This window comes from Sciurus vulgaris, assembly GCF_902686455.1.
Source record: "Sciurus vulgaris genome assembly, chromosome: 5".
In the NCBI taxonomy this organism is placed as follows: domain Eukaryota; kingdom Metazoa; phylum Chordata; class Mammalia; order Rodentia; family Sciuridae; genus Sciurus; species Sciurus vulgaris.
In genome coordinates this window covers 30,030,249-30,041,130 of record NC_136465.1, presented here as the reverse complement: position 1 = coordinate 30,041,130, position 10,882 = coordinate 30,030,249, and the positions used below count along the sequence as shown (strand labels likewise).

The 10,882-nt window shown below is 36.7% G+C and overlaps 1 protein-coding gene across 1 annotated transcript; it reads left to right on the top strand.

Annotated features, from left to right (window-relative positions):
* Positions 1-274: 274 nt before the first annotated feature.
* On the top strand, positions 275-10,378 carry SPATA4 (spermatogenesis associated 4; the record flags this gene model as incomplete). Its single annotated transcript, XM_079139707.1, has 6 exons — positions 275-492; positions 1,340-1,469; positions 1,863-1,981; positions 2,086-2,306; positions 6,748-6,861; positions 10,149-10,378. The coding sequence occupies 6 exons, from the start codon at positions 275-277 to the stop codon at positions 10,253-10,255; spliced, it is 909 nt and encodes a 302-aa protein (XP_078995833.1). The 3' UTR covers positions 10,256-10,378.
* Between the last annotated feature and the right edge of the window lie 504 nt (positions 10,379-10,882).

Below are 10,882 nucleotides of genomic sequence, written 5' to 3'. Positions count from 1 at the left end.
AAAAAAAAAATAAAGCTTTTAAATTGCCAGTGAAACCAACTAAACCGAGATAGATACCTTTGCCCAGGGATAAACTTGCCAGGACTCCCCAAGACCCGTGGGACCAGGGATTTCACACCCCGAACTAGCGCTCTGCACCCTTGAACTCCAGAAATCAAAAGGTCTGGGGTGGGTGGGGCCGGTCGCGGTTCCAGCTTGGGCGCCGAGGCCCCGCCCCTTTGGACCTAAGACCCCACCCCGCCGCGGTGGTTGCCATGGAAACCCAGAAAGCGCCATGGCTGCCGCCGGCCAGGAAGAAAAGCATTTGACAATGCCGGCGGCAGCCCTAGCCAAGTCGCTGTCACTTTCGCCACAGCCAGCAGCTCCCCACCGAGGGAGCCCCAAGAAGTGTCTGGTCTATCCGCATCCCCCGAGGAGCTCCCGCCTGTCTCCTTCCATTCTGCGTTGGCTCCAGGGCCTGAATCTCAGCTTCTTCCCCAGGAACATCCTCAGGTGCTGGAGCAAATCAGGCACTGGCCGGCTAAGTGGGCGCGTCCTGCCTCAAAGGCCCAGGGATCCCAGGCCCTCTTTTTTGGTCTTTTGGGCTTCAGCACAGGACGCCCTGCGCCCCAGGATGGTTTACCCTGGCCTGATTTATGTTTTGGTTCAAGACTCCCCTCTCACTACCAGGCCCATTCCGCACCCACGCATGCACAGGAAAACTAGGCTTACGGAAAACATGATGAAGCATTTCCTCCGTTTGTTTATCCAACCAATCATTAGATTGTCGATTTAAGCTAACATGGAATTTGCATTAGTACTATGAAAATACTAAAGTAGTCAAGACTTTTTCAAGGGCAATAAGCATTCATGCTAGCGAGGTTAAATTTTCCCTACTTTAGAGATGACTTTTAGTGTCAAGGTTATCAGGGATTTTAAAACGTTGGTGCTTAACTGTCACCTCCCTGAATATAACTGGCAGTTGCTTTGGTAATGCAAACTAAATTGCATAAAATTAAGACCCTGAATCTTATGGAGGAAGATTACTTATTTTCGGTATTCAGTATTCCTTACAAGATGCATCTGAAACTTCGAATGTGCATATGAATCACCCGGGGATCTTGTTAAAATGAAGATTCAATACAAATTAATAATTAGGGTTCATTAAAAGAACATCAAAGTCTTTGATGTGTACATAATCCTAGCAAAATGCTATTGCGTAGTAGGTCTCCTCAGAGCAGTGATGGAAGAAGACAGATTTTACAACATATTTTCTGTCTGTAATATTAAATTGGTATTGATCATAAAATAATACAAATTATTATTAATGAGACTTCATTTCCTTATTGCTATGGATCAGAGATTTTTCAAATGGCTTCCTGATTGCAGAAATATTATGTATATATTACCCCTGGGACCTTAAATTATCATCGTTTGAAAATGGAACCTCATTAAAAGTCAAGTTGGATAACTGGGCACAGATAGAGAAGGTAAATTAGCAATCATTTATAGTTAAGAAGTTTATTTTTAAAGGTGCACTCCCAATGTCATAGATGTCTGTGTGTGTGTGTGTGTGCATGTGTGTGTGTGTGACTGTGCTATGATCCTGTGCTGCTAAGTTGGCTATTTATTCCATGTATCAAAAAGTTGACTAAACTTCAGTCATTTATGTCATGAGTCACCTGTGAAATTGAGCATGCTCACTCCAATGAGTGGGAATATGGTTGTTTTTCTTGCTGAACAATAATGTTATCTTTTGATAATTAAAATGCTGTACATCAGAAAATCAGTTGAGAGACCAAAGGAATTAAAATGAATTCATAGAAGTTGATGATTTTTGAAGCATTTTTTATGACTAAAATATTTTCTTTCTATTATTAAAGTTTCTGGCAAAAAAAAATTTTAAATTACCCAAAGAATTAATCCACGGAACAATCCATTGTAAATCTGGAGTACCTGAAATATTGATACAAGAGGTTTACACTTTACTAACACATCGACAGTAAGTTATTTAAAAATTTTCTAGTAGTACAATCAATGTGAATTTTTGGTGATATAAATCTCATTACTAACATGTGACTTGTCAACAATATTTTCTTATTTCAGAATTAAAAGTATCCAGGAGGACTTCGTGAATTTCACAGACTATGGTTACCAGATGAATTTACCCCTGGTTCCCAGGTCTACAGCTTCAAGGTCTATTAAGGATAACATTAGGTTATCAGAATTAAAAAGCAATCCCAACCTTCTCAACAATGAACTTAAAGTAGAGTTCCTCTTCCTTTTACACATGTTGCAAAGAAAATTAAGCAGAAAATTGAATCCAAGTAAGTGTTCCTTGGAAATAGTCAACTGAGTACTTCCAAACTCAATGAGGCTATTCTTGAGTACAGATGAAAGAAAAGCCTACCATGGCCCCATTTCTGCTTACTTCCTGTCACTAGTTAAATGACTTCACTTAGGTTAGCAGTAGAATGATTTATCATTGGAGTGACCTATAATTATTCTTTCTGATAAAAGTATAGTTTAACATAGGGTTCCTTTTTTAGAAAAAATATTTGCCAATCTACTCATGTAAGCTTTTATGGGAAAAAAGTTCACTTATCAACTCAAAGAAGATGGGAATGTTTAACAGTTAATCAGGATGTACCTCCTTTGGGGAAAACCTGGGTTACCACCATTCACTCAAATGCAGTCTAGAGTGTGGGCTGTGCTGGATGGTGGGGCAGATCAGTGTGACTCATGACCACTTTCCAGAGATATCACTGAAATAATTTTCAAAACTTCCAAAGCACTTGCCATCGGAGGCGTTCCAGGCAGGTGGCAAACAAAGTGAGTGAACTTGCAATATCATTCTCCTTTTCTATGTTTATTTTTCTTTTCTAGCATTTATTTAGGACACCACTCATATTGATTCCAAACACTTTAGAAGTTAATCTTTTCCATGGCACTGGAACCATTCAGGAAATGGGGCAGATCATTAGAATTTCTTTCCCCTTTTTGAACTCCAGTTTCTGAAGGAAAGAACACTTTATCTCTGGTCTCTGGAAGGAAAGGAAAACTTTAACTCCTCTTTCCCCAAATTGTGAGAGTATTTTGCGTTTTGTTTTCCTCCCTTACTCTGTTCAATTTTCAATCTCCTATATTTCTGGTTTCTCTTCCTCGATTTGTTCTGATCTCTAGCTTTACTTATGAATTTGTGAATAATGAAAGAATTCAGATTATTAATCTTTTTGTACAATTTCATATTCGAAAATTTCCCTTTTTAAACAAAACTTTGCTGTGAAATATATCACACATCCATATATGTAATGTATATAAACAATTTCTAAAAAGACTAATAACAATGACTAAATATTTATTTGTTAATGGTTTGGATATAAGGTGTCCCCCCAAAGCTCCTGTGTTAATGAAGAAACATTCAAAGGTGAAGTGACTACATTTTGAAAGCTGAAATCCAATCAGTCCATCCTGGTTTGAATGAACTAACTGGGTGGTAATTGTAGGCAGGTGGGATGAAGCTGGAGGAGGTGAGTGACTGGAAATTCCTGGAAGGGTTTATCTTGTCTGCTCCCTCTTGCTCACTTTGCTGGCTTCCACGAGCTGAGTTTCTTTCTCTACCACACCCTTCTGCCATGATGCTTGGCCCCACCTTGGCCCACAGCAATGGAGTCAGCCATTTGTGGACTGAGACCTCTGAACTGTGAATCAAAATAAACTATTCCTCTTTGAAGTTGTTCTTGTCAGGTATTTTGGTTGCAGTGATGAAAAGCTGACTAACACAGTAAACCTTATACAGTTTAAGAAATGGAATATCACCAATACCTGTACATTCCTCTGCATGTCCTCTAAATGCACTCATCCCACTCCCTTCCAAGGGTAACTTCTTTCCTGTGGCCTTTTTATAATTTCCTTGATTAAAAACAAGCTTTATCTACGTATCATATATATGTTATGTCTGTGCATTATATACATATATGTCTGTGCATTTTAAATATACATATATATGCTGCTATTATTGTCATTCATATATATTTAAGAAATTGATTCTATCAAAGTTTGTAGTAGGTAAATTGGGTCACCATGTTGTCCAGCCCCTAATCCCTGAAATTTGCCAATATGTTATGTTGTAAAAAAGCCTTCACAGATGTAAATAATTAAAGTATGGCTCTTAAGAACTGTGTGCTAGATTATTCAGATGCCCAAACTAATCACATGGGTCTTTACAAGCAGAGATCTTTCTCCAACTGGAATTAGAAAGATGCAGCCAAAGAGAGATTTGAAGTATGATAGGATCTCAATCTGCCATTGCTGCAAGGGTGATGTGGAAGGCATGAGAGGATATGCCCAGCTCCTAGGAGCAAAAAACTATCTTGACAGCCAGCCAGCAAAGAAGTAGGATGGCAGGCCTACAAATGCAAAGAAGTATATTCTGCCAACAACCTGAATAAGCTTGCCAGCAGATTCATCCCCAAAGATTTTAGAAAGAAATGCAGCCCTGCCAATACTTTGATTTCAGCCTTGTGAGAATTTAAACAGAGGACTCAGACTTCAGTACTGAGATTAAAATGGTTCCTGTTGTAAATCACAAGATTTATGGTAATTTGTTATGGCAAAAATGGAAAATGAATACAAACTTTATAGTTAATACTTTTTTTGCCGTGACATTATGTTTTCTTGTATTTAAACTGATAAAGTGGAGCCTTTTACTTTTTAAGCTCTTAATTCATCTGCAATTCATATGAAGACCTAATTGTTTAGTGCCACTTTTTGAATAGTCTATTCTTCCCCTGCTGGTTTGTATGCTGTCTCATGTTTCAAGTTTCTGTGTATGAGTCTGTTTCTTAGCCCTCTATTCAACTCTGTCTACACAGTGCCACTTTAACACCCATATTGTCTTAATTATTATTACTTTATAATTAAGTGTCTACACTTCATAAAATCCCCAAGTTTGTTCTTCAATGAAGTATCCTTTAGAATGAGCCTTTTTCATTTAGAGCAACTCTTACTGTTCTGAATTCATTAATACTATTGTTATATTTTGCATTCATATGCAAATATAACATGGCATATTATTTTAAGGTTTTTTTTAATTCTCTTTGTTTCTTGTTTTTGTCTCATCTGTTTCCCCCGCTTTGGACTGAATGTTTTTCCAAAGACATTCCCACTGCCAATTTTCAAAATTCTCTTTTTTGTACTACCCTAGAAATTTTAACATGCCCATTTATCTTTAAATTAGTGAAATTAACATTTTTACTGTCTTCCTCAAACTATAAGAACCTTAGATGTGATTAATTTGTCCACTTCTTGCTACACTTCTCTTCTTTCGTTGCCCATCATTTTAGTTCTGTCAGGTTATTTTTAACACCATAAATTAATTCTTGTTATGGTCTGGATATGAAGTGTCCCCCAAAAGCTCACATGTGAGACAATGCAGGAATGTTCAGTGATGAAGTGGTTAGATTATGAGAGCCGTAACCTGATCAATGGATTAATCCATTTGTTAGATTAATAATTAGAAAGGACTACTGTACTGTGATAACTGTAGGCAGGTGGGGTGTACTGGAGGTAGAAGGTCACTGGGGGCTTACCCTTGAACTACAATTTGTCTCTGGATTCTTGCTCTTTCTCTCTCCCTGCTTCCTGGCTGCCACAAGCTGAGCAGATTTCCTGTGCCATGCTCTTTTGCCATAAAGGTCTGCTTCACCTTAGGCCCAAAGCAATGGAGTTGGACCAGGAGCTGAAAATGACCTTTTCTTCCTCATAGTTGCTCTTGTCAGATATTTTGGCCACAGTGATGAACAGGTGACTAACGCAGAACTCATTACTTATTTTATTCTTATTTTTAAAAGTCTGTTTTTGAGTAGATCTAACAATCTCTGTTGTCTTCTTTTGAATTTACCTCTTTATGCACTATCACCTCAATCCTTCAATTCTTGAATAATGTTCTATCTCCAGTCTTGTTTCTTGGGACTGCTGATTGTAAAAGTTTCTCCTCTGTTGCCAAAGTATTTAATGTTAATAATTATAGTTAGGAATGTTAGTGATCAGGTTTTTTTTCAGCCCCCACAGAGCATGACCAATGAGTAGAAAGACCTTAGATACCTCTTACAGTCTCAGTGAAGGATGAACTGCTGAACAGCAAATGACCAAGTGACCTTTTGAAGCAAGGAAAATTGCCCAAGTACTGCTTTTTATAGGATCAGTTAAAAAGAAATATGGGATATGCGAAAATGATTTTGTCACATTTTTATAGTATAAACATGTTTACAAAATGAAATAGGTACTGAATGATTTCATTTAGTAAGATATAAATTTGGAAAAACTAAATTATGATGATAGCAGTTGGACAGCATTTTTCTTTCAGGATTCTATCTGGGAGAGACAACAGAGTTTCGGGGTACTGTTAATTTATTATTTTTTGATTTGTAGTATGGTACCCCAGTTGTATTGGTTCCAAAACTTCATTGGAATGAATTACACTTATGATTTGTTCACTGTTTTGTATATAGGCTATTGAAAAAGTATCAAAAATAGGAACATAAAGATATTACCTATAAAGTAACTTTTTTAAAGTAACTATTTTGTGCATTAAAGACTGAACAATGTAGGGAGAAGGGTTATTAACCTATGTATTCACAGTAGTTTTAGGATTATGATAAAACAGATGTTCAAATAATTTGGTTAACTTTTAAATTATGGTGTCTTAGTTTGACAATGGGCATTTTGACTTTTAAAAAATATAACTTTTATGTTTATCTTTTACAGCATGGTTTGATGTCAAACCAACAGTGGGAGAAATTACTCTTGATCATCTTCCTTCCCAAGGCTCTGGACACAGATACAATTCAAAGATTTCAAGGCAAAGAATTGCTCCTTTACGTAAGTTTCTGTCCTAACATTTTGTCTGTTAAAATGGATATTTTTTGTTTTAATTTCTTTAATATAGTTTTAAAATAGTTAAAGTATTGGTCTAGGCCAACATTCAGTCTAAAACTATGCATTAAATTGTTATGCTGTTTGCTTTTTGTAGGGAGAGGGGCCATGTTGTCCCTCACAACTCCTGCTACTGTGAGATTGGAGTTTTTATCCTTAGGGAGATGAGTCTGAAAAAAGTGAAGCTTGTTGGCAGAGCTCAAAACTTAGTTCGTCCCCAGATGGAGATAAGTCAGTCCTAAGGCATATACAGATACTTGCTGATCAGTGGTATTTAAGCAAAAAGTCGCTTGCTTAAACCCTATTAATTTAGAAAGTATTTATATTATAACAACCCATTGCCCATGAGTCAAATTCAGCCCATGACCTCTTTGTATAGCCCAGAAGAATCGTTTTGACATTTTTAATTATTAAAAATATATATTGAAACAATATTTCCTATACATGACAAAGATATTGTTATGGTTTGGATGTGAGGTAGTCCCATGTGAGACAATGCAAGAAGGTTCGCAGGAGAAATTATTGGGTTACAGCCTTAGCCTAATCAGTAAATTAATCCCTAATGGATTCACTGAGTGGTAACTGGAGGCAAGTGGGTGTGGCTGGAGAAAGTGGTTTGTTGGGGGCGTGGCTATGGGGTACATATTTGTGTCTGGCAAGTGGAGACCTGTCTCTCTGCTTCTTGATCACTGTGTGAGCTACTCCCCTCTGCCACACTCTTCCACCATGATGTTCTGCCTCGCCTGGAGGTCCAAGGAATGGAGCTGGCCCTCTATGAATTAAGACCTCAGAAATGGTGAGCCCTCAAATAAACTCTTCCTCCTCTACAATTGCGCTAGTTGGGTCTTTTAGTCACAGCAGCGAAAAAGCTGACTAAAACAGAAATGAAGTTCAAGTTTCTGTGTTCACAAATAGCACAGGACATCACCATGCATGCTGATTTTGCCTTATCTCTGGCAACATTTACCCTACAGCAGCAAGGCTGGGTAGTTACCAATGAGATTGTGTGATTCACAAAGTAGTCTTGCCAGATTTACCAAATAAAAACAGAAAAACACAACAAAATAATTTGGAGGACATATTTAGGACACATTTTACTAAAAATTATCATTTATCTGAAATCACTTTAACTGGGTGTTCTGTATTTTATCTGTCAAACTATCTACAAAGTTTAAAATATTCACTCCTGGGTCCTTTATAGAAACTGCGTACCTCTGCCAAAGGGCATGTTTCCTTAAGCGTTAAGAGGAATTTCACTGGGGTGACCGTTAATGCTTCTTGTTTTATAGTGGGTCTGTTTGAGCAATGTCAAGAGATTTTATTTTGGACATGATTTCTTAGAGCCTTGTATATTTTAATATACATTGTAAATATTAAAGAATGAAGTGCTTTTCAAACTTTGCTATCACACATTACTGTTATAGGTTTGCTTTGTTTAATGGCCTTATAGAATGGGTGTTCTTCAGAGCCCACTTTTTAATAACCAGATGTGAAGCCAGTCCATCAACACCTTTTATCTCATCATGTACCTGATGCATATAGTACTTATAATAGAATTCAAGAGAAGTGAATAGCAACTTTTCTATGGAAAAACATACCCGTAGTTTCACTTTAAGATTCTGGGAAGGCATACTTTCTTTCAATTTGCCTCAACTTTCTGTTAGTGATATTTGCCATAAAAGCTCCAGGAGGGTGTGAGCAGAAGGCAGGGCAGTAGGGGAAGCATGGAGGAAGAGAGGTCATGATGGGAAGAGAGGCATGGGAAGGAGACTGTAGGGAGAATTCTGATTTTGTGTTTTTTTACTTTCTTGCCAATTTCCCTTATGGCTAATTGAATCTGACTAGGGACAGAAAGGGATTTGGGACCTGCAGTGAAAAGGTGGGAAGCTTCAAGTGGTAATGAGTCACTCTTTCCTCTGGGAAATGGATGTACTATGCAAAAAAACATGTCTACCACTATTTGAATTGCTAAAGTATATTTTTCATTTCTGTTTTCTTTTTGGAAAGTTTTCAAAGCTCTCAAGTGTTCAGGAAATCTGTATGCTACCATTACTTCAGGACTCGATGCGGAATGGATTTTTGCTTTTACAATTTTAATAATGTATCAACTGCTATAAACAGCTCCTCTCCCATTTTTTCCCTCAATGTTCTCTTTTATGATTCTCTGGATGCTCTTTTATGATTCTCACTCCAGTGGTCTTTTCCTCTCCATTTAAAATGGTTGATAGCTTTATGGAAGGAAGCCTTCACTGGACAAGGCAGATCAGGGTGGAACTGTGAACATACTTTTATTTTACTTCTCTCAATCCTGTTCCATATACATGGCGCCTCTTAGTTGGCACATCTGGAATTAATGAATGGTGTGAATTCAACTTTGGCAATTGTATGAGTGAGAATAATTTTGTTAAGTGTTGAATTTTTTTTTTCCCCTAAATCTGTTAAAGGGATTCCATTTCAATTGTTTCTGGCCTGATTTGTTCAGGCCAGCTACCATAATTTGAAAGTTAACGGAAGGAAGAGAGGCAAAAAGCTAGACTATAGGAATTTAGTTTTACCATTTAAGATTGCATGTAATGGCACTGAAACCACAGGTGTTCATTTGAAAATATTCTAATAATCAAATAGAGTGGCCAAAATTAATTGTAATGTAGGCTATTACCATTTTTAAAAATATATTTTTTAACTCAGGGTTTCCTCTAGTTGTTTACCTAAATTTGCTGTCTAGCAAAATTGTGGGCCAACAGGAGGTAAATTTCTTAGTTGCTGCTCACATTAGAACTAAGTGACCAGTGACCTAGAGTCTGGGTGGCCAGTGTAATCAGGTCCAAAAACTGTATTATGAATCATGTATATTTGCCAAATCTAAATACAAAATCGTGCCACTGTTGCCTCAGCTGCTTTCTGAAACAATATCTAAAAATAGTTGATTCATATTCGGTATCAGATGCACCAAAATAAGATCTGGATATTTTTAGGCACTGTTGATGACTTTAGGAGGTGGGTGACATTCAGATGTTTTTTATCCATGACTACTATAATACATGATTTAAATATTTTGTTTGCCAGGCATTTAAATTAACCTGTGCTTAGTCTAATACCAATCATTCTGCATTTATTTACTGTATACACACACACACACACAAACACACACACACACAAACATGTATATACATATTAACTGTAAAATTTTAATAAATGTGAATTGATTTTAATTGTTTATTTTAATATCTCAGCAAAGACATGTAATGGCAATCCACATAAAGACATTCATGTAAAGCAAGCTGAAAAAGATGATTCCTCTGTAATGAAACCTATCAAGAACATGGAAAAGAAAACTTGAAGGGCACTTGTCAAAAGGGCGTTGAAGAAGTGATGCCACCATCTCTTTCCATCCTATAGGGAAATAATCACCTGGTCTTGGATATATTTCAATAATAAATAACTCAAAGTGGTGTCCCATCTATAATTGGGGTAAAGAACATTTCTTTTCAATTCAACAACCACTTATTAAACACCTCTGTCAGATACTGTTGAAAATACAAAAATAAATAAGTGTAGAATGAGCAAAAATATTTTTGATGAGTTATTTCTTATAGATTTTATAGGAATAATGAGTCTACTTTGTAATATTTTATTCATTAGATATTATTAAACTTCTATTTTGTCAGATATTATATATTTACTCATCACATTAATAAAAAGTTATTCTGAATGATTTTTATATATTGGCCCATAGAAAATTTTGCTTATCTCCATTTTAAATAATAGGCTCCCCTGACCCCCAGTTAATAATGAGTTGTGGGGAAGGAAAATCATGCTTTTTTTGGAATGTGGCTCTAGTATTTAGCATTTGATTTAGTTAAATTTAAAAAAAAATTACTGTATGCTGCCATGCCTCATATTTTTATTGAAGGGGAATAAAAGCAGATCGATATCCTGAAAGGCTAATTATCTTTCATACATTCTC